Consider the following 27,121-nt stretch of genomic DNA (forward strand, 5'->3'; position numbering starts at 1 on the left):
CGAAATTGTTTCTATACCTTCAGGCCAATGGACTCAGTGCATTAAAGAGGCAGATGTGAATGACCACTGCAACAAAATTCTCAACGGGAAACGCTTCATGCTGGACATGCTCTATGCTCAGAAGACGGCCGCTGAGGATGATGGGAAAGTGGGAGAATCTGAAAAGGAGAAGTGTAAATGTGAGAAGGAGGAGGTGAATGACTCTGTGGCGAGTTTGGCTAGCAGGATCTCCACACTGGAGGCTCACAGACAGGCCAGAGAAGAAAATGTGAAAAAGATGGAGGTGGGAAATCTGGACAATCAGGGCAGCGTCCGGGCAGTGGCGGGGAAGTTTGGAAATTTGGTCAAAGGCCTGACATCTCCACCTGAAGCAGAGACGTCAAAAGAGCAGCAACAGGCTGAAAAATCATCGCCCGCTGCCTCGTCAACGTTAGCCCCAAAGAAAGAGTCGGACTATATCTGGGACCAGTTGATGGCCAAACCAAGAGAGCTGCGGATCAAAGATATGGACTTCACCGACCTGAAGGATGAGGATGACATGGACATTTTAGATATGGACAGCACGACAGGGTCAGGTGACCTAATACCACCTCTTCCTCCCCTGCCGTGCAATACCGCCCTGCCACCACCACCACCACTGTTTGGATGCCCCCCACCTCCTCCCATCCTTGGCAAAATGATGCCTCCACCTCCACCATTTATGGCCCCTATCCCTCCGCCATCCCCTCAGCTGAGCCGAGGGGATATTCCTCTCTTCCAGAAGAAGAAGAAGACCATCCGTCTCTTCTGGAATGAGGTTCGTCCTGTGGACTGGCAGTGTAAGAGTCATAAATTCTGTAAGGATTCTCTCTGGTCCAAACTGGAGCCAGTTACACTGGACACATCCAAGTTGGAGCAGCTGTTTGAGTCCAAATCCAAGGAGCTCTCTGTCACGAAGGTAATTGCTGTCTAGACTGCTATTAGAGCAGCTCTCCTCCCTAGCTGGTTATTTGAAAGGATCATTTTGTGATTTAGTTTGGTGCTAATTGTGCTTGTTGTCTCATATAAATCAGGAAGCACACGGTACAAGATGGACTTTAGATTAAGTCACCCCTACCTCTATGTTAAAGTAAACTATGGGACCAGAGCACATCAACACATTCTTAAATCTTCAGAGTTATTACAGGATCCACTGATTCAAAAATCTGTAGGTTCAGGGGCCAACCCTGCTCCGGAAACTAAAATATGTTCTAAAATAATGCCTTCAAGTGCAGAAAGCTGTGACATTTTAAGAAACATGTACTGTAACACCAAGAAACACTGCCATGTAGACCTCCAAGTCTTTTAAGCACAGACCACACAAGGAATCAGGAAAAAGAAAAAATAATTATAACTGAGGTTTTTCTACCAAGGTTGATGTGTTGGATACATTTTTGCAAACTTCTTACACACTGGTAATATTCTGTATCTTGTAGAAAGCAGCTGTTGATGGCAAACGGCAAGAGATCATAGTCCTGGACTCAAAGCGCAGCAATGCTATAAACATCGGTTTGACTGTCTTACCTCCTCCCCGCACAATCAAGACTGCCATTCTCAACTTTGATGAGTACGCACTAAACAAAGAAGGCATCGAGGTAAGTCTTTTTAATAAGGTTCTGCCTTATGACGCACACCTATGGACTCTTCCTCTCTCTCCCACTCATCTTAACTCCCCAGCTTATCAGAATACAGAGATGCTAAGATATATTGTGATCATCAGCTTGATTTCGAGTTGTTTTCATGCAATTTTGAATTGAATCTTCTCTTTTATTTACTCTGATTTACAGTAAAAAAACAAAACAAAACAAAAAAATCAATGTGTTTAAATGGTATTATACGCCTGTTTTCCCACCTTCTCCCCAACTTTTCTCTTCCTGCCACTAGAAAATACTCACAATGATCCCCACAGAGGAGGAGAAGCAAAAGATCCAGGAAGCTCAGCTGGTCAACCCTGCTATCCCCCTGGGCAGCGCTGAACAGTTCCTTCTCACCCTCTCCTCCATCACAGAGCTGTCTGCTCGCCTGCAGCTGTGGGCATTCAAGATGGACTATGAAATTATTGAGAAGGTCAGAATCAATCATGCCTGTAGCAGTAGCAAAAGTGCATTATATCTCATTTTTGCTTCTAATTTTCTTATAATAAAATTTAATTTTGTGAATTAAAAAGGATATATTAGGAAATATGCTTGCGATTAGTTAGTGAAATATGAGCAATTATCGCACGAAATCTGTAAATATGAAGCTACAGCCAGTTGGTGATTATCTTGGCTTAGCAACAGCTTTCCAGTAGACTTCAGTACAACTGTACTTCCTTTTGCACCCAGTGGTCTCCCCCTGCTGGCCACTAGAAAGAATGCAGGTTTGAGGCACTTTCAAACTATCTTCACTTTTGACGTCCACAAACTTCATCCGCCTTTTATATACAGTGAATAGTTTAAACAAGATTTGTTTTTCCTATATGGGGTACATCTGTATGATGAGAGAAGAACAGACTTCACTGGAAAAAAAATAGGCATGCAGGGATGTGTCATGTGCTTCATGACTGTATTTTCCTGCTCTTTTAGGAAGTGGCAGAGCCTTTGCAGGACTTGAAGGAAGGAATGGATCAGCTGGAAAAAAATAAGACACTCAGATACATTTTGACCACGTTACTTGCCATTGGCAACTTTCTCAATGGCTCCAATGTAAGTAAACCTCCAAGTCGTTTGTAGCGTTTACTCGCTTTGTACATTTTCTGCAGTGCTCCTCACCCCCCACCTCCTCTGACAGCCTATTGATTTGGCAAGAGTTCTGCGTGCCTGACTGCACCAGATACTGTCCTTCTACAGTAAAAACACTTGTCAAGGCCTCTGCTAAACCTGGTCCTTTCTCTGTGTGTGTGTGTGTGTGTGTGTGTGTGTGTGTGTGTGTGTGTGTGTGTGTGTGTGTGTGTGTGTGTGTGTGTGTGTGTGTGTGTGTGTCAAAAAGAGAAAAGGGGAGGGAAGGTTTTGGGATTTCTGAGAATTTCTTTCTGTCTGGCCTTTTTATGTGTGAACCTGCATATGTGTCTCAGTTTTTTTCCCTCATTTGTTTTGTTTTTGTCTCACTTTGTCATCTGTGTTTCTTTGCCCTTGCGTGTGCCTCGGTGTGTATGCAGCTGTGAGTAAGTGTATTTATGAATGAACCTCTGGGATATGCGAGCCAAACATGCAAAGGGGAAACATAAGTCATCAACATCAAAACAGGCAGTTACCGTAAATAATGGCCACGTTTATATTTTGCAGTAAGCCATTTAAAGCTGGCAGGAGAACAAGGGGAGATCCCGTTAGGATTAGGATTATGTCTTTCATTCTGGCTTTTTAGCTTCGCTGTGGTGAGCAGAATAATCAGTCAGCCCTGAAATAGAGTGTAGTTTCAGTCTAATGAATCTACGTATCTACTCTTAGCTCTTTTCAACTCCCTTTTTTTTCCCTGACTCTGCCAAAGAGGAAGTTCACTGCAGTTTTGGTCCTAGAGTAGCAGCATTTGATTTTAATTTTAGACCATTGTTTCCATCCCACACTCTGAGAGTGCTCCTGTGTTTGCATATATCTCTAGGCTAAAGGCTTTGAGCTGAACTATTTGGAGAAGGTCCCTGAGGTGAAGGATACAGTTCATAAGCAATCTCTGCTGCACCACGCCTGCTCCATCGTGGTTGAGAAGTTTCCAGACAGTACTGATCTCTACTCTGAGATTGGCGCTGTTACCCGCTTGACCAAGGTTCCGTTTAAAATTTCACTTTAACAACTAATCTAAAATAGTTTGTTGTTAGTAGACATAAATGCCAATGCCACATCACCTCAAGTCTGTCTTGGTTGTTAGGTGGACTTTGACCAGCTTCAAGACAATCTGGCCCAGATGGAGAGAAGGTGCAAAGCATCATGGGATCACCTGAAAGTCATTGCAAAACATGAGATGAAACCAGCGTTGAAACAAAAAATGTCTGACTTCCTCAAAGACTGTGCAGAGAGGATCATCATACTCAAGATTGTACATCAAAGAATTATCAACAGGTGCATTCACATGTAGATAATCCTTTACACATTAAAGCTTTCCTTACGCATTTTCCAGAATTTTTATATCTTAGAAATATAACTGTGTAATCAGATTTTGAATTCTCGTTAATGATAAAGCATGTATAATGATGCATTGTCGCTCTACTCTTCTCCAGGTTTCATGCTTTCCTGCTGTTCTTGGGCCATCCGGTGTATGCAGTACGTGACGTCAGCATACACCGCTTTAGCAAGATACTGAGCGAATTTGCTCTAGAATATCGCACGACAAGAGAGCGCGTGCTGCAGCAGAAACAGAAGAGGGCCAACCACCGAGAGAGGAACAAGACCAGGGGAAAAATGATAACAGATGTAAGTCGTCTTCAGCCGACCTACACGCACATTTTTCCATTTCATAAACCTCGTCTTTGTTTAGTTTGAGCTTTCTGATTTCTGAGAAACAATACGGCCCATCCCTAGACGCTGCTTATATCCTTAATCTGGTTAAAGCGCCAAATGCGGCATTTGTAAGGACATCGGTATAGCTCCTTGGTATTCACATGTATAGGTTTCTGTAACAACAATCAGTGAATTGTTTTTAGTGTATCCTATTCTGTAGCTGGAGCCAGCTAAGAAAAGCCAGAGCAAACACCTCACCGCATGATTAAAATCCCCCGGACTGTCAGAGCAGACTCAACAGCGGGCTCTGGCAAGAACACCCGCACTTCAAAAGGTCGCTAATTCAATCACTGTGTGAGAATTCAAACTCTGGATTTCTGGATGGCCCACTCCTCAGCTCACACTCCTACAAAGAAATTCAGTCAAATATGCTCCTCTGGGCTGCACAGCTTGAATCTGCAGTGATGATTTTATGGTGTACGACAGGGGTGTGAAACATAAGGCCCGGGGCCCAGAATCAGCCTGGCAGACAATCCAATCCGACCCGTTGGACATATTTGTCAAATGTAAAGGATGGAATAAGTTTTTAGACTTTTAACTGTATTTTTAGGACTTGTACAGCTTTTCCTACTGATAAACACCTCAGACCAAAGCCATTCATGCTGCAGTAAGAAAGTAATTGATAAAAAGTTGACAGGAAACCATGACAGGGAAGTCTATAGTAATTTTATCTACTATAGACATTTCTATTTTATTTCACAATGTGTCAGCAGTAGAATAAATAAGTAAAACAGGGCATTTTCTGTGAATTAGCAAATCATTCCACTTAATACTGAGCTACCAGAATTGTCTGTAATTTTATATATTTATTCTGTACAATTTAAGCCCAAAGAGTCATCCTGACTCATTTCTTTCAATAACCACAACAGCATTTCTTCATCATGTTGAAAAACTAAGATATTAACACTGCATTTCTTTTTCTTGTATTGACATATCTCAGCAATTAAATGCACAGTTAAACTACTTTACACTGACAGAAAGGGTATTTCCACCAGTCTGGCTCACTTAAGATAAAAGGGGGCTTAATTATGGCCCAAGATGTAAAATGAGTTTGGCATTCCTGTTCTAGGAGATGAAAGTCTCACGAAAATGCAGGTATTAAAAAGAACGTGTTTAAATATTTAAGGACTTCTGGTATTTGCTTTCTTCCTAAAAATTAGGTGACAAGACTGCACCACTGTCTTATCTTAAAACTCGTATATAAAAACTTATACTATTATTTTAAAGTCTGCAAAAATGTAATTTTTACTATTTTTTTTCCATAGAGTGAAGATGACAATGATAGTGAGGTAATTGTGTTTGCAGACAAGTGCATGGGTGTTTGCATTTAACCCTGTCTTTTTAGACACGCTGTTGTAACTTTGGAAAACACCAAGTGTTGTAACATCAGGAAAAACAGAGTCGATTGTGACACTGACAGGCTGTGTGTGTAAGAGAGACCGAGCGTGGATGAGGAAACTCGATGGACAGAAAGAAGTGTCTGCATGATATGTTCTGTTGATTGAATCTAACTTCAACAACTCACAGATACTCAGGTGAAATATAATGAAATTCTTGAACCCGGCATGTCAGCATTGTTTCAAGAACCAGTCTTGAGGGAGAAAAAAGATTGTATCTCAGAGTTGTGGGTGGAGTGTTTGAAATGCCTAACTGCTCCTGTTTTAGGTTAGAAAGCACTGTCACCTGTAAAGGTTTACCTGTGTGACGACTTTCATACGTAAAAGGTCTCAGAGCGTGGAGTTGAGTCACATTATACTGCTAACACAATCTCATGTGCCCGTCTGTTGCTGTAGAGTGGTAAATTTGGTGGAGCCCCTTCAGACAAACCGGAGAGTCAGCCTCAGAGTGTCCAGAGTGCCGAAGATGCAGCAGAACACGAGAACATGAAGGCCGTCCTAAAAAGTAGCCTGCAGAGTGGAGAGAGTGGATCATCCACAGTGCCGGGCCTTCGAACACGCACCAGAGCCAGTAGCACCAGAGGTTCTTCTCCTTTACGTGTTGTGCTTTTACACTTTTAAATATTTCCTTATTTTTACCACTGCCATCCAGAAAACTAGATTTGCATTATTCAAGTCAAACACAGTAACAGTTGTTTCATCTTTATTGAAGGAATTCTACCTAAAACCTAAGTTTAATTAGGACTTTTTAGCAATGTAGCAGCAAATCTCTTCAATCTCTATGTTTATACACCACTTTGGTGCCTCTGCTCACCCCAACCAGTTAAGGCAGATGGCTTATTATTATTTTTCAGTTCATTTTTAATCAGTCATTTCAAGGCAGTAAGCAGCAATTCAGTTATAGGGGGGAGACATTATAGCAGGGAATGGTCATCCATGAATCTTTAGTTAAGTTTTGGATTTTACAAATAAATGTTATTTACATAAGACCAATTCACAATAGTGAAGGGGCTTTATATTACATGGCACAGACTACAAAATTAAGGAGAGGAATACAAAATTATTTGGTGATCCTCAGTGACAAAGCATATGGAGGACGAAGACTTTTTTTTTAACACAAATAAACTGGTAAAACCAGGCTGAGGGAGGGTTGTGGGAGGAGTGTGAGTGTGACATAAAAGAGGAGCAGAACATCTTCCTGTTTTACGTTTACTTCAGCTGATCCAAAATGCCAGCTGAAGGCTTTTCAAGGGCCTATTATGACATCCTGTTTACAAGATGTTGCTAAATGTTGTAGCAACATTTGCTGAAAGTAAGCATGCAAACTAAAAGTACTATCAAAAACGATTTGCATTAGTACTACAGGCCAAGGTAATGCTACTGAGTTCAAAGATCTGCTCAGACATGCTATTTCTGAGATTTACAGAGCCAGATGCCTCAAGTTTAGTTAATTGAATTCAGAAATAACTACAATTACAGGTTATCAAGTCTGTCGTTAAGCCTGCTTGTAGTTTAACTAAATGACTTAGCCCTTTAAAGAATATTATGAGATGCTATTACCTTGGTACCATCAGATGTTTCGCTTACCCATTTTAACTGTGTTGTTTTAGGTCGTGTTGCCCCATGGTGCTCTGCCAACGACGACCCAGTAAACTGCACAGATGACACAGCAGACGAGATCATGGAGAGGATTGTCAGGTCAGCCACTCAGGGGCCCAGCCAGCGGACGCAGCCGCGGGATAGGAGACGATCCCGAGCCAATCGAAAATCATGTGAGTGGTGTCAAATATTGGGCGAGCTGCCTCATTTCTTATCATACACAGAGCAGAAAGCTCCAATCAGCTCCATATGTAAACTCATATAATGCAAAAAAACAAAACATTTTTCCATGATAGGCGATTATGTTTCCACTCTGAATTTTCCTCTTGTGTGCACAGTGAGGAGGACACTGAGGAATGGTTTGACAACAGAGGAGGCAAACGCTCTTGGCTTGTCTAATGGTTCGGAGATGCAAGTGTGAGCTGGACCCCCATGGGACACCACGCTATCTGGAAGCCCTTTCACTGCCCCAAACCCCCCATAAGGACATAAAGACCCAACCCGTCAACCTACTCTGCTCCGGTTTGGCACTAAAATCCCCCTCCCCAACCCCAGCTTTGATGAGTTGATCTCATCTTTGTATGTCTGGACTTGACCAAGTGCTTCCTAACGAAAGAGAAGGGAGAACAGGATTTTATTCCTGAACTGATGGGCAGAGGGAGCAGAAACGGCGTGCTGCATTAAAACCACTAAGCTTTGCCCTTGCCGGTTAAACACAGTTTACACATGATTTGCTTTCATAAGGCTTCATCACAGTTATGCTTTCAATGTGATATTGCATACAAACACCTGCAGAAATGTTTGGTTTTTTTAAGGCCGAGGGAGTCAAAACAGTTGGCAGTTTAATTCAGTGAATTGAGAGGGCTAGAAAATCAGTTCAAATAAATGTGTTTGGGTTTAGTTTCAGCCCAGGAGCTTTCGTGACAAAAAAGACATTTCATCTATTGAATAGATGGCCTTGTGCAGAGGGTTATTTTGTTATATACTACTGTGGTAGTTTTGTGTTTCGTTTTGCTCAAGAAGGTGCTCAAATAAGGAACAATTGCACTGGATGTAAAAGTTGGGTCTCAAAGGAAAGTGAGATCCTTGACACTGATTAACCATTCAGACATCTGAATCTGAGAACATACTCAGCAGTTAACCAGCAATTCAGCAGTAGCACAGTTTTTAAATATTTAATCAAAGTCAACATATCCAAGGCAAGCGTGCATTAGTTTACTAAATAAGAAGGAATTCATCAGAGAAACGGCGCAGATATTTTTTAAAGTTGATATGAAGAGAGAAAGGCGATTGCCAACAGCTCCGTTACAGGTTTGACTGGCAATCCCACTAGTTTCAGACTAATGCTAACGATGCAAACATTTATAGTTTGAACTGAAGTCGCATCGTCACCGTCGTGATCTATTCTCACCGATGAACAGCTGGAGTGAGGTGAAGTACAAGTGAGCAATCTTCACAGAGTTTATTTCGTTTTATTTTGTAGAGACTATGAGCTGCACATTTCAGAGTGCCTTTCAGAGACAGCTATTTATTAAGATGTTTTCAGGGACATATAATAACGAAAATGTTGCTACAGATGTGCGGTCTGTGGGGCAGGGAGGGAGCAGAGGTTAATATTGCAGTGTAGATCATTCTTGAGCTGTGATTTATTTTTAACCAGTGTTTTTAAACTTGTCATGGCAGAATTACTTTTTTGGTTCCATGCTATGTCTTGGATCAAGTAGTTTATGAAGATAGCTTTAACATATTTATGACAACTTAAGGATTGGCTATGCACATTAGCTGTTATCCTGTTGCCTTATTGTAAGATTCATTTAGGTTCACTCCATTCATAGTGTAGGTAAAATTATAGAGAGAGAGATCAGGCCATTTTTGCCATTTTCAGGGTATGTGGGGTGTATTTTTTTAATTCTCAATGAATGCAAACCATCAGGGGGCACATTTATAATTATTAGTTAGGAAGCACATAAAATTTTTTAATTTATAGACTTTTTAAAACATCAAAATCTGTACTGAACTGAATATTTTAGAGGTCCACGTGCTGTTAATCAATTTGGAATGGCCTTGACTGAATTCATAATGATCTCTATTCACTTTTAATTTTCACTGTGATGGAAACATAGCCATTGAGAAAATAATTTAGCGCATTGTGATAAATCTGCATAAAAAAAGAAATCAAATGAGCACTCCATTTTTATTTTGTTTTGAATTGACTGGAACCTTTTCAGCACCTTAGACTCGATGTGTAGCATGCCACTTAGTAAAACTGCAGTTACAGGAGGAGCTGGGAGCTCAGTGCGTTTCCCGGGTTGTACTGACTTTTCAAGAGCAAAAACATGTTTGAAGCAATACAGGGGAATGTTGTAAACAGATGTACATGTCATAACTGTCTTTTTTTTTTTTGCTCCATGTGTAGAATAGTGTATTATAGACTAAAAGCAGTGTTATTCAAAATATAATTTAAGAAAACCAAGCCATGCATGGTTTTAAAAGAAAGTGACACTTCTGCTTAATCCAGGAGGTGGTTTCACTTTGGTTCTAAGAGCTGTAGGATTTTCACTTCAGACTGTAACATGAACACCCAGCGATCGGCTTTACCAGTTACTCCAGTAAAATCCAGATGGAAGCCTTTGATTTAATTGCACTTATATTTTTATCATTAGCCCATCACACACTGCTGCCTGTGCCATAACATCACTGTGGAACTTGGACTAAAGTGCTTTACTACCAAGGCTTCAATTGCATCTATACCCACAGCAAAAACTATGTAACAACTACAATAAAAAGGCAAAATGCAATTTTTTTTTTTGTCATCAACTTCTTTCTGCCACCTTTTCTTCTATGAATACAGAAATAAGTCACGTTTAGACCAGACAAAGCATGTGAAAGAAAAACTTAAGCCTGTTTATTTTTAGTCCACACAACCCATTTTTCAAGTCACTTTTATGTTCAAGAGCATACAGATGTCAGTGACACGTTTACCATTACAGCTGGTGTTTACATACGGCCCACTCATCTGGACTTAAAATTCATGTCTGTTCACAGGTGGTATGGAGCTAAATGCGATTATTGTTTGCTTGCAATAAAATGCAGAGACATCACGATGATGAGGATAGGTAGGAAAAACAAGCATTCAAAAAAGAAGAAGAAGAAAAAAAAGAAGCCGAAACTGTCTCAGCAAATCCAGTGCAACCCAAGACACGTTCTGCTTTATACTAGCTGAAAACAGAAAAAAGGGTAAATAAGAATTATAGAATTTGTATTTCCTGATCATAGTTCAAATTTATCAATATACACTGTCCCTGAACAATTACTTTTGCACAGTACCTTAGATTTGTGAAGATAAATTACAAAATGGAGTCTTCCCTTTCCACAGGACATAATTTTCTTTGTAAAACCCCTGAAAAACTGACAGGCTTACCTAGTTTAACATTTTGTATTGCTACATTTTAAACAAAGATTGACAAATGAATTTTTAGCTTTGCATATATTCATAGGTTTGTGGTTTGGTGTGCATCTGCGCCAATAATCATCTCTGAAATAGCACCAAAAGACAAACACTTGACCATTCAGAGGTCAGGCATTTGTTAAATGTATGGTTTAGAAACAGCACGTTGCAAATGTGCAGAAAAGCCTAATCATTAACCCCAACATAATTATTCTTTTAAATGGCAAAGTAAACAATACTCTGCATATATATGTATATGAGACACATAAAGCTGACCCTGATGAGCAGTACGAGTCTGGCCTGACAGTTTCAACTGCTCACTTGTCTTCTGTCTCAGGGTCACTGCTGGATTTTATCATGTGCAATGGATACAAGTAAACTCAAAGCTGTCGTTTGGTACAATAATGCACTTTTAGATCTGAGTTGAGTGTAAATTTATAAAAAGGGTGCGTCGTTAACGCGTTAAGAAAAGAATCTGGTTGCCGTCCTCTCATGTATCCCATCATTTGGAGAAACAACAATCTTAAAATCTGAGGTGTCTAAAAAGTTTATACAAAAATGTATATCCAAATTATAGTTTATCCTGTGAGGGAAATATGTAAATGTTTATATTTTCAAAAGATACTTGTGTTTACCCATAGTTACACATGAAGTTAATTAAACATATAGCACCAGCTTGTAGATCATGCCAAGCCTTGGGTTTGGTCTAAAGCGCAAATCTGTGCCGCACTAAAAGAAGTGTAACGCAGACAGCAGTGAGACAAATCGACAAATCTTCAAAGAACTTAAAGTGCCACTCCAGTCCCACGCCCGCTGCCCAGGCTTCAGCTATCTAACCACAGTACACGCTTCTTATCTAAGACAACTGATGGGGAGCTTCAAGCATTTCCATTAGGAAAGTGTCAATAGGTGTGTCACCGATCAGCTTGAAGAAGAAAAGATGCTCCAAGCACTTCAAGCCAATAGATCGCAGTGCTGGCAGTCGAAGGAGGAGCTTAGCAAACCTGCAGGGAACAGAGAGGACATCATCTCACTTAACAAGATCAAAATGTACGAGACAGGACTACAACAAAGACTGTTACAGCAGAGGACCATTACCTTCCTTGCTGCTCTGGATATTTCTGTTTGCAGTAAGCTTCCAATGATGCATAGACCTTTTCTCTGAGGAGCTCCACCTCACCGGTGTTGGAGAGCCCTTTAGCATCTACATGAAAAATGCAGAAAATTAAAAAAGCCCAAAACATTTTTTGAAGAAATAGTTAAATGTTTCTAATTTCTTCCATGTTAAGTACCTGGGTTAAACAGGACAATGGCTCGAAGGCAGCCCAGCTCTATTTTATCCATTTGCATATCTCTCATCTTATTGACCAGCTCAGTGAGAACTCTGAGAAAGAATGCAAGGTTTCAAAGCATTAAACAAAAACACTGAGCCTACACTGTGTAAGACACTCTGAACAACAAGAGGAAATGTACCTATCAAATATGGCGCCGACCTCTGCGCTCTGCACACTTTCTCTGTATCAAAAACAAAAGTCAAATTAGACAATACGTTTTTATAACACAAATCATTGCAGTCAAGTGCAGCTTATATGTTTGTATCCTGGCAATTCTTTACTTCCATCAATGTACCTGTCAAAAATGGCTCCAACTCCTGCACTGTGTGCGTTATCGCGCTGTAGCTCAGAGGCAAGAAGAACTCCATCCTTCAACGGAATGGAACGATGGGAGAACGAGGCGATAAGAAGCTCATTCCACCCTGAGAAATTAAGTCCATTTACACACAGATATGTAAAAAGCAATAAGATTTTAATTCATCATGACATTTAAAACAAAGACTCATGTGTCTCAGAGTCCTTTCTCCCTTAAGTTGTAGGCAATAATACAAAGACAGTTTAGTGCAACTGTATACACCATCCCCGCTGCTGTGAGATTTATGTCCTCAGGGTTCTGAACCACTTTCCGTATGGGGGAAAGAAAAAAAAAAAAAAAAAAAAAAAAGTTGTTATTGCCACTTTCCTTTCTGGGCAAAAAACCCTTCTGGGGAATCACCAGACACATAACAACTGGAGTTAGGAACAGTCACTACTTCAAAAATATTTTCTAAAACATTTCAGCAAAATTGGGCAGAAATGTGGTCATTCACTCACAGCCTTTTAAGTTTCCTCTACACTTTGTTTTTACTAGACATTCTCGTACACTAATTCTTAGCACTGCTTAGTTTTATAGGGTATGCAATTTATTGCGATTTTGCAATTTTTTGCAAGGTATGCAATTTATAGAGTATTCAAGTACACAAATATAATTAAACGGCTCCAAACAACAATAACTTAGATAGCAATGTAACTGTATGTTAAGAATTACAATAACCAGCATAAAAGGACATATTTGGCCACTTCAGAAGAATACTGTATGGTGCCTTTGATAAACTTATAACATCAAAGCTGATCAGATCACTTGTGTGTGCTTGTTCATACCTGCACGCAGAAGGATGACCTGATCATCAAGGGGCAGTTCAGAGAAATGAGGGATTCTCTTTGCCCACTCCACCAGGGCAAACAGCTGTTTGTCTGCAGTCTGACAGATGTTGCTAACAGCATCATGTGGCTGAAACAAAACAAAAAAAGACAATCAATGCTTCCAGTAATTTTAGTAAGCTTTCATCTTAATAAACATAGCTATCACTCTGTTTATAGTGCTGCCATGTAAATGCATTTACGTTCCAACCACTCACCGAGTTTCCTGCAGAGCCTCCGTCTGAGTGAAGCTCAGTCTTTTGCTCCACAGCCGTCTCTGCCTCCAAGATCTTCTCCACAGGCATCTCGTCATTCACTCCAACACTGAATTCCAGCTCGCCTTCCCGCTCTCGGTTCCTCTGTCGTTCCTCTTGTACCGCTGCATCACACAAAACACACAAACAGACCATCAATGATGCTTGTAAGAGTTAAAATGCAAAGTGTTCTGACTATGTGCAATCATTTTCTGATGCACTGAGAAAGTCTGCTATACAGACAAAACTTAGTAAGAGCAATATAGATGTATATGACTTTTAATGTAGTGAATTGTTATCAATTTTAACTGAGTGGTGGGACCCAAAATTCAATTGAATTTTACTTTATCTTATTTATATAGTACTAAATCAAAACAACAGTCGCATCAAGGCTCTTTATACTGTAGGGTAAAGACCCTACAGTATTACAAAGGAAACCCAAAGAATCAGTCGACCCCCTATGAGCAAGCCCTTGGTGACACTGGGAAGGAAAAACTCCTTTTTAAAAGGAAGTAATCCTTTGGCACAACCAGCTTCATGGAGGGGCAGCCACCTGCTGCGACTGGTTGGGGGTGAGCGGAGGCACCAAAGTGCGGGTTGAGGACAAAGAAAAGGGAGCAGAGGGAGAAAGCAAAGAAGCCACACCGTGGGAGGGAGCCACAGTTTAATAATTACTGCTGCTGGTTGAAACCTCTAAATGCAACAGTGATGTATAAACACACAAAGTGAAAAGAAGAAAGGTTCAGGGCCCAAATTCCCCAGCAGCCTAAGCCTACTGCAGCATAACTAAGAGAGGGTTCTAGCCCCAGCTATAAACTTGATCAAAAAGCAAAGTTTTAAATCTAATCTTAAAAGAATAGGCATTTGTCTCCCCAGTACAAACTGGGAGCTGGTTTTACAGTAGAGGGGCCTGATAGCTGAAGCTCTGTCTCCCATTTTACTTTCAGAAACCCCAGGGTGGGGCAGTATATGATGGGAAATGATCATTCAAAACTTTGTATATGAGAAGGATTTTAAATTCAATTCTGGATTCGACAAGAAGGCAATGAAGAAAATCTAATATGAGAGAAATATTTTTAGTCCCAGTTAGCACTCACACTGCTGTGTTTTGGAATTACTTGAGGCCTTTCTGGGAGTATTTAGTGTGAGATGAGGATAATGAATAACAATAGCCCAGCCTACATATAATAAATGCATGAACTAGATTTTCAGCATCAGTCTGAGACATGCTTAATTTTCTTTTAGTCACATTGCAAAAAATTAAACAACGCGGTGCTACATATTTGTTTTTAGTGCATGCTGAAGAATATGACTCACAGTGTTCAAAGCTAAAGTAAAGAATCTGGTTAGACATCATGTTTTAAAGATGAAGACAAGTTCACTGGATCTAATTTACAGTGGAAATGAAACACAATTATCTACTGTTGTGTATTAATGTGTACAACCAGATGTTCAATCAAGTTCAAACTATAAATAAATTAGGGTTTTCTGCTCAGAACCTTAGGGTCAAATCAGAACTCGACTCTATATAATATCTGTGTGGATGTTCACCAGTGGAAGCTCACTCAGTAGAGAGTGGTTTATGTAGCACAAGAATGAAGCTAAGCATAAACATACAAATACAAGCCTTTGAACCCAAAAACAAAAAAAATGTTTTGGACCAACTCAAAATAATCTTTCTCTATTTAAAGCAGTCAAGCAGCCGTGCAAGTTAATTTGAAGGTTTTCACACATGCTCTTCCTCCCGCCCCATTTTTTCCAGAATTTTCAAAACTGACTATGAATTGTTGTATTGGTATTATATTACTTAAAACTTAAGTAATTTTGAAGCAGTATAAGCAACACAAGCCAGGACTCTTCTTAAAATGCTGACACTGAGGGATAATCTGCCATTATCACTAGGCAATCAGACACTGAAAACTGCAGCTATACGAATCCGATCTGTGCCCTTAACAGCAACCAAAATTAGAACTCCTTGGATTACTGTTTATTAGACCACATACGTGCCACATACTACATTTGGCAGTCATCACTCTCCATCATTCCATCATTCTCAGGTCAAATTCACACACAAATGTCATGAACTTTGCATTTCTAACAATTTCTAATTCTCCATGTGACATTAAAATACAGTATCCTCAAGAATTCAATGTCATACTCATCCATCCTTCAACTTTTCCATCTTCTGTTATGTCCTTTACAAGTTTGATTGCTAGTGAAAGATGGAGAAAGATTTGAATTGGAGACAGGTTAGTTGCACCAGCCCCAACAAACCTGTCTGTCCTAATGTATGTTATCAATAGTCCACATTTACTTAAACTGTTTTATTTAGGCTTAACTCTGTATAATTAATAACTTCATGAAATTTTAATTCACAGCTAGTTTTTTTTTTTACCACTAACATACAACATTTTGACTTATCACTGTGGGTACAGTTACATGTAAGACAAGTCAGAACAAAACGCGTTGCTAAACCGTCTGACTGCCAAACAAGCTCTCTACGGCAATATTCTAATACTTTGCATACCTTCCCTCTTCATTCCCATGGCCAGGCACTTCTGGTAGCGGCAGTACTGGCAGCGATTGCGCTGGCGTTTGTCAACCAGGCACTCTTTGTTATCTCTGCAGGTGTAACTCAGGTCTTTTCGCACAGTTCGTTTAAAGAAACCTTTGCAACCCTCACAGCTGTACACTCCATAGTGCTTGCCTGTAACATAAGGGGAGGGGGGGGGGGGGGGGGGAACGAACGTTACGGCCCAATGAGAAGACTGGAAGGAAGACAACATCAACCTGCATGTATGAGTTGGGGAAACTTTTTGCTATCATTCGTAATAAGTAAGATCCACTACATGAAAGTGTTATCATGGGTTGAAATATTCGTTGGCTGATGTTTCACTTCTGTCCTTTACCTTGTGCTGATTAAGTTCACTCACCAGAAGAGCGGTCCCCACAGATGACACACAGTCGTTTCTGAGACAACATTATTCCCGGGCTGTGAGCCTGCATGGGCCTCAGGCCAAACGGAGGCTTGATGTCTTCTGAGCTGCTGACAGAGTGCATCCCTGATATAGGCGCTGACGATGAAATCTGGGTACGATTGCAACCAAATAAAACAAGGGAAACAATGTAACAATGTCATTATTTGTATGTAATGGCCAGACAGTATTTTCCACCAATTTGAATAACCGGAGGCTAGGGCTGTCAAAATTAGGCAAAGAAAAAACCCAAAAACAAAACAAAAAACACTGTTTATTCCTTCAAAAATATCTTCAAATATCTAAATTATATCCACAAGAAGGCAAATTGATACGAGACTCATTCTTACTTTTGTGAGTGCATTTAAACTGGGATAATTAGTGTGGATATTTAGCTCTGGTCACTGGGAAAAAAACACGTATACCCCAAATGGATGACAAAAACCTGATGGCTGTTTCTAGATGAAATTGATCATGTGCTACACTAAAAACCTCCAAATTTTGAGTTCACACTATAACTTTGAGTTTCTCACCATCACCTATTCATGTATATCTACTAATTAAGGTATCTTATGTTGTTCTGATTTTTCCACATAATATGGCATAAGTCATGTGAACAGCGAAATACTAAGAGTCACAGCTACTGATTTAACAACTTTTACTCTGCAATATCCAGCGGTGCATCCTACACAGCTTATGACAGACACTATTTCTTAGTTATTTTCATTTTTTCACATAAATACAGAAATATTTTCATAATCAAATGCCCTTTTGTTATTAGCACTAACTGTGACAATTTTTGCTTACAACGCCTTCTGTTAGGAGCCATTATTCAAAAATGCCTGCCTCTATAAGTGGAGTAATGTAAATAGTCAGTAAAGTGTTTGTTTTTTCCCCACTACAGTGTACCTTAAGTGGCTGTGTATATTCGGCCCAGTTTAAACAAGCATCATGGCTCTCAGGCTACAAAATTAAAAATAAGAGTTAAGTGCACTGTGACATCAGTACAATACATACACCCTCATGCATATGAATTACCTGACTGTTGCTGATGGGTCCAAATCCCAGAGAGTGTGGCACCACTGGGGAGTTAAGTGAGGGACTGATGACTGAAAACGGAGATCCTAAGATGCTGGTGGGGCTGTTGGAGGCTGAGCTGTTAGGTTGCTGTGAGGACATGGCTTGTAAGCTGCCCGCTGAAAAGAAAAACGTCCCGTTCGAAGGATATCAATCTGAAAGTGATAAAAAAATAAAAAAAAATAAAAAAAGGAATATAATAAGCTATGGAAACCTTTCTGATCGATCTTGATTAAAAGATAACAGAGACTGACTTTGACAATTATTATTTTGAGCTAAAGTTGCCAAACATGATTTGGTTGCAACTTCTCAAAAAAAAAAAAAAAAGGAAAAAACGAGGGGGGGGGGGGGGGGGTGTATTTTGTTAATCATTACACATTTGGTGTCTTTCAGTTCTCAAATGTTGAGAGTTTGCCAAGATTACATCATTATTTCTCCCATTTCAGAAATAAAGTAGTGGAAGTCTTATAGCTGCGATTGCATTAAGTGGCAGAGAAACCAATTTTCCATAAGTGAGTTATATGGGCAGAAATCTGTGCCATCAGAAACTAAATTTGAATAAATTAAATTTGAATTGCTCAGATTGAATCTGAATTGTAACTTGAATAAATGCTTTTGAAAACTGAATTTGAATTAGTCTAATTTGAAATTGAATTTATGGTTTGAAAATGATCATCACTAAATTGAAATTTAATTTTATATTTTGAAAATTAATTGATTTGCTTTGAAACTGCATTTTATCCTTTAAAAATTCAGCTCTCGAATAATTTCAGATTCACTTCTCACCATTCAGTTTCAGGTCTACAATTCAATTTCAGTTCCAAAATTCAGTTTTTTGGAACTTACATCCGGTTCCGGTTAAAGAGCAGATTAATAGAACTACGTTTTACTAGCGGACCGAAAGTGTTACTGACGGGAATCTACAGCGTCTTGAGCTGGATTAAGACTTCAGAAGTCATTCGTCATATCGAATGACCAGCGGATGAACTCTCAGGTTGGTAATAAATGTATTACATGTATAAGAACAAGCTTCATGTTAACAAATGATTGCCGTAAGGTAACTTTTATGCTTATTGTAGCTGCTAGCTAAAAACGCTAATTTAGCGTAGTTTGCCCTGGATTCAGCTTTGACAAACAAATATGATCGACTGTTTCTAGTAGAATTCCAAAGTTGTCATCTTGTACCCTCTCAGAGTACCCCCTCTGTATGCTTGCAGAGACCCCTACAGTAGGGAAACATGCAAAACGGTGTCCAAACCTTTGTATTTTAGCTTTATTTATGTCTTACACAGCATCCCAACTCTTTAGCTAAAGTGAATAGTTAGTCTAATTCATTAGTGCAGCATTACTGGATCACCTCTATTTGAAGTGATATAATATGATATAAAACTATCACTGTGTTTAACTACCATAATAATTCTTAGGGTACTGAGTGCATGCTTAATTAGATTTTTTTTTTTTTTTTTTTTTTTTAAACATACTGCTCCATTACTATGTTTGACAAGCTCAAGACGCTGTAGATTCCCGTCAGTAACACTTTGGGTCCGCTAGTAAAACGTAGTTCTATTAATCTGCTCTTGAACCGGAACCGGATGTAAGTTTCAAAAAACTGAATTTTGGAACTGAAATTGAATTGTAGACCTGAAAACTGAATGGTGAAAAGTGAATCTGAAATTATTCGAGAGCTGAATTTTTAAAGGATAAAATGCCGTTTCAAAGCAAATCAATTAATTTTCAAAATATAAAATGCAATTTCAATTTAGTGATGATCATTTTCAAACTATAAATTCAATTTCAAATTAGACTAATTCAAATTCAGTTTTCAAAAGCATTTATTCAAGTTACAATTCAGATTCAATCTGAGCAATTCAAATTCAAATTTAACTTATTCAAATTTAGTTTCTGATGGCACAGATTTCTGCCCATAGAGTTAGCTGGCCACGTACAAATCTTATAACCATAAATCACTGAACATAAAAAGGTCCGTTTATTTAGCTAAGTTGAACTCAAAAATCTTCCCCCCAAAAAAAACAAACAAACAAGCAAATCACCCCTCCTCAAAAAACTGGACAAATAAAAGGGAAATAATTCTCGTGGCAGGTAATGTTTGTACGTACAAATATTTGCTTACATTAATCAGTGTGCGTTAGCGTTTCATGTTTGCCAAAATGTTGCTAAAGGTACGCAGCAGCGCTACCGCCGAGTCACTATTAAGTACATACCAGACCTTACTAGAACAAAAAGCAAATACATTGTCCGTATTCTGTAAAAACTACAACGCCTAACTAATTACGACAAATACACAATGTCGGAGTTTGCCTTTATCGATAGCTCGTTAGCTGCAAATCTTCGGCTTCAAAGATCCATGCTATACAACAACATTAGCAAACATTAGCTTTGGTTTTCACACGTCTAAGTGATACTACCTTCTGTAGTTTTTTGTAAAACTGGGATATAGCAAACAGACCTTGTTTCGCATCTAAAAATGTTGCATAATAATCGACAGTCCGCAAATGAATCCGCTCGACCTGCATTTGCTAAGATTAGCTTGTTAGCTTAATTTACGGCTAATATAGCCAACATTAGCTCGATGCTAGATTCAGGGGTAATACCCCAAGGAAGCGACTGTTCACAACTACCTCATGGTTGTTGGAAGATTGGAATTACATACCAGACACACCTTCGAAGCATTGTTGAGAATCACTTCTAGATAAAGGCCGAGTCTCAGACACAGTTTGCTTCGGTCAGAAGCTGTTGTTGTTTACAGGCCATGATGGCTCAGTGCCACAATCGACTTGAGCCAAAATGTCCCACGGGACCACCCATAACAGCACCGTCATATGACACCCCCGCTGCAGAGGTTCAGCTTGATTTAGTATTTAATCACAGCTAATTTGGTTGGCGATTATCGCGTCACAATTGTATGCAGTATTTGAGTTTAAATAATATCTATCTTCTCAATATATACTGTTATCAAATTCAGCACACTACGCTCCAAAAATACACGACATCAAAAGGCCATCCGTGATGCGTTCAAGAAACACTGAACATTTCATACCTGCACAAATACAAGCGAGTGATTGTTTTGGGTATGATAGGGGGAGTGGTAAACAAAAATGTAAGTAAACAGTAGTAAATTCAGCCAGAAACTGTGTGTGTTTTCGCGTAGCCCAATTATGGCATGCTATTATTTAAGAATCTGAGCAAGCTGTTTTAAACAGCCACACCTACAAAAAGAGTTGGAATGTTTTCCCTTTGACAGAAGGAAGGGGTATATACAGTATTGCACAACTTGTTCTTGCACCAGTGATTTATTTGTGCAGTAATATTTTCCACTATTCAAAATATTGAACACAGTGTTCTGTTCTTCTAAAGACCATTTTTGTCCAACGTTTTTTCTCCTGGGCTGGAGAATGACTTGCACTTTTGTTCTCATGAATTAGTTGCACTGCCTCCTAAAACCTCAAAAGCTGAGGTTCAGTTTATTTTGTACCATTTGCAGGACATTTTACAAGCAAAACAAATTTGTTTTATTTCAGTTAGAACAACTAGACATTGACACCTGCATTCTAGACCTACCTGGTGAATATTCTCATATAAATTCATCTCAACAAACAAGAAAACTCATATGGCCTACTGTATGCAGGCAATCAAAATAAACTTGAAAAACTGCTTTGCTTTTTGTTACCGTAGTTGGTGAGAAGGTGGCTGTTAACAAGCCAGGTGGCATTCCTCCTGCAAACACTGTGCTGCCTGAAACTGCTTGCACCTTATAGGAGCAGCAGCTGATCAGAACAGAGCAATATGGTGAGCAGTATTATATGTGTAACATCTTTTGGCTTGTTGCTTTGCAGTTTGTCATCATGACTGAAAACAATAGACTAACCACGATGAAAAGGACCTCTGCTGCTTATTTGACTTTTTTGTCAGGTTAGTATGATACATTTGTATTTACAATTTATATAAATTTAGCTATATAACGTTTGATTAAACATAACATGATGAAAAAGAAATATTTTTTCTGTACTTCCACAGTTTTTTGCTTTTTCACACTGGGATCTTCAGACTTTCACCATATTACTCTCACTGAGAACTACACACAAGCCAAGAGTTATTGCAGAGATATGTACACTGATTTAGCAACAATTTACAACTTAGAAGATATGAATAATCTGGTTTCTTTAGCTTCAAATATAACTGAAAACACTTGGATAGGACTGGAGATCGGAGCTGTGTGGATGTGGCATTGGTCTTTGCCTGGTCAATTAACAGATTATTTTAAGTGGAAATCAGGAGAAGTAATAACGAATAATCAAGAAGAATGTGCAGCATTGGATCAATTTGGTGGGTGGTTTGTCAGTGCCTGTGGAGTTCTAAGAAAGTTTGTTTGTCAAGGTAAGTAAAATTACAATAATTTATTTCAGAGATCAATAATAACAATAATACTAATAATAATACATTTAATTACATTACAGGGACACATACTGGTGATTTCATTTTTGTTAATGAGTCCAAATCGTGGTGGGATGCTCAGAGTCATTGCAGGGGCTTGCCATCTGATCTAGTTAGCATACACTCTGAAGCAGAGAATATGGCAGTGCTCAACGTGTCTGCATCACAAACTGTCTGGATTGGGCTGTTCAAAGATCCCTGGAAATGGTCGGATGGAAGTAACTCATCTTTTCGTTTCTGGAGAGCTTCTCAGCCCAGCTATCTTCCAAATCAGGATTGTGTTGCTGCAGTATTTCAAGATAATGGGAAGTGGAATAAGCAAAGCTGCAGTAACCAACTCAATTTTGTTTGCCATGGGGGTAAGTTTGTGTTATTTATTTATAAATTGTATGTATTTACTATGTCAGCAAAATTATATTATAACTTTTTGTTTTCTATTACACAAGACACAACAATCTATATCTGTCCACTCATTACTCACTTTTACATCAGGGAAATAATTTTCAACACTGCCATTCACAATAGACAGTGACCTGTAATTGAGACAAATGTACTTCAAATTAATTTGATTGCAGCTGCTGCTACCAAACAGTCAAGCACCATTACCACAACAGAAGGAACAGCTGCAGGTGGAGTGAGAACACCAAATACCACAGAGTTTATGTCACCTACATCAAGTACTCATCTCCAAAGTACAACTACAGAAATGTCATCTTTGACACAGCCACTTCCTGCAACTACTGTGAATTTAACTACAGGTGGTGACTCTATATTAAAAACCCCGGGAGGAATTTCAGCCCAGATCTCAACAACACAGACAGGGATTTCAGTCCCAAACACTACAGAACATATAGAGATTTCATCCCAGAACACTACAATACAGAAAGAGACTTCAGCCCAGAACACTACAGCATACATAGAGACTTCAACCCCAAACACTACAGCATACATAGAGACTTCAACCCCAAACACTACAGCATACATAGAGACTTCAACCCCAAACACTACAGCATACATAGAGACTTCACTCCAGAACACTACAACATACATAGAGACTTCAACCCCAAACACTACAGCATACATAGGGACTTCACTCCAGAACACTACAGCATACATAGGGACTTCACTCCAGAACACTACAGCATACATAGGGACTTCACTCCAGAACACTACAACATACATAGAGACTTCAACCCCAAACACTACAGCATACATAGGGACTTCACTCCAGAACACTACAGCATACATAGAGACTTCAACCCCAAACACTACAACATACATAGAGACTTCAACCCCAAACACTACAGCATACATAGGGACTTCAGCCCAGAACACTACAGCATACATAGGGACTTCAACCCCAAACACTACAGCATACATAGAGACTTCAACCCCAAACACTACAGCATACATCAGGACTTCAACCCCAAACACTACAGCATACATAGGGACTTCAGCCCAGAACACTACAGCATACATAGAGACTTCAACCCCAAACACTACAGCATACATAGGGACTTCAACCCCAAACACTACAGCATACATAGAGACTTCAACCCCAAACACTACAGCATACATAGAGACTTCAACCCCAAACACTACAGCATACATAGGGACTTCAGCCCCAAACACTACAGCATACATAGAGACTTCAACCCCAAACACTACAGCATACATAGGGACTTCAACCCCAAACACTACAGCATACATAGGGACTTCAGCCCAGAACACTACAGCATACATAGAGACTTCAACCCCAAACACTACAGCATACATAGAGACTTCAACCCCAAACACTACAGCATACATAGGGACTTCAACCCCAAACACTACAGCATACATAGGGACTTCAGCCCAGAACACTACAGCATACATAGAGACTTCAACCCCAAACACTACAGCATACATAGAGACTTCAACTCCAAACACTACTGCACACATAGGGACTTCACTCCAGAACACTAGAGCATACATAGAGACTTCAGCCCAGAACACTACAGCATACATAGAGACTTCAACCCCAAACACTACTGCACACATAGGGACTTCACTCCAGAACACTAGAGCATACATAGAGACTTCAGCCCAGAACACTACAGCATACATAGGGATTTCAACCCCAAACACTACAGCATACATAGGGATTTCAACCCCAAACACTACAGCATACATAGAGACTTCAACCCCAAACACTACAGCATACATAGAGACTTCAACCCCAAACACTACAGCATACATAGGGACTTCAACCCCAAACACTACAGCATACATAGGGATTTCAACCCCAATCACTACAGCATACATAGAGACTTCAACCCCAAACACTACAGCATACATAGGGACTTCAACCCCAAACACTACAGCATACATAGAGACTTCAACCCCAAACACTACAGCATACATAGAGACTTCAACCCCAAACACTACAGCATACATAGGGACTTCAACCCCAAACACTACAGCATACATAGAGACTTCAACCCCAAACACTACAGCATACATAGAGACTTCAACCCCAAACACTACAGCATACATAGGGACTTCAACCCCAAACACTACAGCATACATAGAGACTTCAACCCCAAACACTACAGCATACATAGGGACTTTAGCCCAGAACACCACACATTCCTCAATCGTAACGGCCAGTGTAATCAGTCAAAATTTGCACCCAGGTATGTTTAAAATTTCACATCTTTGATTTTGTTTTGCATTACATATTATGCAATTAAGTAATTCTCTTCACGTTTTCTTCCAGAAGGAAACATGATATTAATTCAAGAAAACATGACATGGATTGAAGCTCTGAGTTACTGCAGGAAACATTATTTTGATCTTGTTGACATTAAGACCAAAAACATACAGGACCAGGTTGCTCAAAAGGCAAAGAATGCTACATCATCCTATGTGTGGCTGGGTCTACGCTACACTGTTCAATTTAATTTTTGGTTCTGGATTAGGTCAACGTCTAGCTGTTACCAGAACTGGTTACCAGGAGAAGGACCTCAAAGGGATTATGGCAGTGCTGTTAGTGGTGCCATGGAGGCCACTGGGGGGCAGCAGTGGGTAGGTTTGCCCGAGACAGAAAAACTGAATTTTATCTGCAACACATGTGCTGGATGAATGAGGGCCAGTGCCTCTTAATGTAATGCAAATGTTAACATTTTCATTGTGCTGTATGAAAAAATTAACACATTTTCCTATACTGACATGTGCACCCCTTGGTTTAAAATTCATGCTGTGTTCAGTTACACCATCAATCCAGTGAACCTTGGGGGCCGTGATCCTGATTGTTTCAATGCTAAGTTATGACATCATATCTCTGTTGAAATACAGCTGCCTCCTCTGTTGTTAATATTGAATTTAAATAGATATGAAAATGTTTTTTAATCTTTGCATTTAATGAATATGACATTTTCTACATGTGTCATTTACAAGAGCAGGCATCGTTTAATCCCTCACCCAGCCGGCCGAACAAGAGGAAAAGAAAGTAAATGGTAAATGGCCTGTATTTGTATAGCGCTTTACTAGTCCCTAAGGACCTCAAAGCGCTTTACACATCTAGTCATCCACCCATTCACACACTCGTGATGGCAAGCTACAATGTAGCCACAGCCACCCTGGGGCGCACTGACAGAGGCGAGGCTGCCGGACAATACAGACGTTCACCCTCCTTCCTTTACCCTTGAGGTACACAGAGAATTGATAAACCATGGAAGCAGGACATGATGAAGCCTTATTCAATATGATAAACTGTATATAAATTTTATCTATAGCAGAATTGCATATGTCAAAGAAGTTGATACAAAATAGTATGTTTTGTATGTTTATCTGTTTTTATATACATAACAAAATGTCTTATTTTTTTAAGTAAATAAATAATCCCTCCAAATACCTGTGTTATTCTTTATCAATTTATAAATGATTATATCTCCTTATATAGCTCCTTGATATCACAAATGAAACCATACAACACAGGAAATATCATGTGCTTGATACTATAATTTATTATATCTACTGTCAATTAAAAAACATTAAAAATCAAATAGTGATATTAGGCATGCACCACGATGAGCAGCTAAACTACTAAATTATAGAAAACATGCATTCATTTGCAAATATTACATTTTCTAATACCTTTCTAGAATGTTAGCACTGGTTTATGTTTTATTAGTATCTAAGAACATTTGCAGTGTGGATTTCAATAACTCCATAAAGTCAGTAAATAGCAGCTTGAAATTCACTGCTATATCTTTTTTAACTGCTTTTGCATCCAAGATGAAAATCATGTCACTTCTCAATTCTACGGATCATTACACAAGTGTGTCACAGGTTTTCCCTGATCAGCCATTGGTCAGTGAGTCTCCCATCAGTTCAATGTTAATGTTCCAATAGGGCGCAGTCAGTCAATCAGTCTGTGGACTACTCCCTCCCCTCCTTTTCTCACCCTCATCTCCTCTTGTGTGCTGTCCAGCTGGCTCTGACCCCTGACCTTTCACCCTCACTCCTGACCTTTGGCAACATTCCCACGCCACACCCTTTTGTGCAAATCTCTCCATCCTAAACCACTGGTCACTCCCTCTGAATTTTAAGAGATTATGGTGAAACATGATGCATTTCCACTGCGATCAGTGCAATGCAACCTAATTTGGCCTAATCCCAATTCAAGTGTGAGATGTGAAACTTACAAAGCAATCTGAGTGTGTGGAAAGTAACACAACAAAAAATATATCTAGTGATTTAGTCTAAAAACTATACATATAATGTTCAATAAATCTAAAATAGCAACTAAACATTGCAATTAGTCAATGCAATCTCTGCAAAGTAGTGCAAGGTTTATCCAAAATTCATCCATAGATGTGGTCAGCAAACACACTTCAATTTGGGCAATATTTTTGATATTCAAATTTAAGAAAATT

General features: G+C 39.4%; 3 protein-coding genes across 9 annotated transcripts in view; 2 read left to right on the top strand and 1 right to left on the bottom strand.

The window, feature by feature from the left end:
• fhod3b (formin homology 2 domain containing 3b) overlaps nucleotides 1-10,645 on the top strand; it is a 90,913-nt gene extending 80,268 nt beyond the window's left edge. For 3 of the 5 annotated variants that reach the window (XM_085292380.1, XM_085292382.1, XM_085292383.1), the window contains 11 exons: nucleotides 24-937; nucleotides 1,455-1,613; nucleotides 1,903-2,085; nucleotides 2,583-2,702; nucleotides 3,595-3,756; nucleotides 3,859-4,049; nucleotides 4,208-4,400; nucleotides 5,753-5,776; nucleotides 6,281-6,467; nucleotides 7,495-7,656; nucleotides 7,822-10,645. In XM_085292380.1, the coding sequence (XP_085148506.1) occupies nucleotides 24-937; nucleotides 1,455-1,613; nucleotides 1,903-2,085; nucleotides 2,583-2,702; nucleotides 3,595-3,756; nucleotides 3,859-4,049; nucleotides 4,208-4,400; nucleotides 5,753-5,776; nucleotides 6,281-6,467; nucleotides 7,495-7,656; nucleotides 7,822-7,904 (2,378 nt within the window). In that variant the 3' untranslated portion in view covers nucleotides 7,905-10,645. The remainder of the gene's footprint in view (nucleotides 1-23; nucleotides 938-1,454; nucleotides 1,614-1,902; nucleotides 2,086-2,582; nucleotides 2,703-3,594; nucleotides 3,757-3,858; nucleotides 4,050-4,207; nucleotides 4,401-5,752; nucleotides 5,777-6,280; nucleotides 6,468-7,494; nucleotides 7,657-7,821) is intronic. The other 2 variants (XM_085292381.1, XM_085292384.1) reach the window with 1 other exon arrangement.
• On the bottom strand, nucleotides 10,360-20,738 carry LOC146564519 (retinoic acid receptor RXR-beta-A-like). 3 transcript variants are annotated; one of them, XM_085292387.1, is made up of 12 exons: nucleotides 20,431-20,738; nucleotides 17,712-17,905; nucleotides 16,632-16,785; nucleotides 16,226-16,405; nucleotides 15,857-15,910; nucleotides 13,663-13,823; nucleotides 13,406-13,535; nucleotides 12,561-12,687; nucleotides 12,405-12,446; nucleotides 12,224-12,315; nucleotides 12,030-12,135; nucleotides 10,360-11,935 (listed from the first exon to the last, which is right to left on the bottom strand). In XM_085292387.1, exons 2-12 carry the CDS (start codon nucleotides 17,850-17,852, stop codon nucleotides 11,788-11,790), a joined length of 1,335 nt encoding a protein of 444 aa, XP_085148513.1. In that variant the 5' UTR covers nucleotides 17,853-17,905; nucleotides 20,431-20,738; the 3' UTR covers nucleotides 10,360-11,787. The 3 variants fall into 3 exon arrangements, with proteins under 3 accessions (XP_085148513.1, XP_085148512.1, XP_085148514.1); XM_085292386.1 differs by having other exon boundaries at nucleotides 20,422-20,736; XM_085292388.1 differs by lacking the exon at nucleotides 15,857-15,910 and having other exon boundaries at nucleotides 20,422-20,729.
• On the top strand, nucleotides 18,633-26,766 carry LOC146564520 (uncharacterized). Its single transcript, XM_085290211.1, has 8 exons — nucleotides 18,633-18,744; nucleotides 21,605-21,680; nucleotides 21,786-22,145; nucleotides 22,226-22,561; nucleotides 22,778-23,178; nucleotides 24,267-24,877; nucleotides 25,163-25,268; nucleotides 26,677-26,766. The coding sequence occupies exons 1-8, from the start codon at nucleotides 18,733-18,735 to the stop codon at nucleotides 26,764-26,766; spliced, it is 1,992 nt and encodes a 663-aa protein (XP_085146337.1). The 5' UTR covers nucleotides 18,633-18,732.
• Nucleotides 26,767-27,121: the final 355 nt, after the last annotated feature.

The sequence above is a fragment of the Mchenga conophoros genome, linkage group LG11, assembly GCF_057382185.1.
Source record: "Mchenga conophoros isolate Kocher_MC1m ecotype Shallow Benthic linkage group LG11, M_conophoros_male_GT1.1, whole genome shotgun sequence".
NCBI lineage: Eukaryota > Metazoa > Chordata > Actinopteri > Cichliformes > Cichlidae > Mchenga > Mchenga conophoros.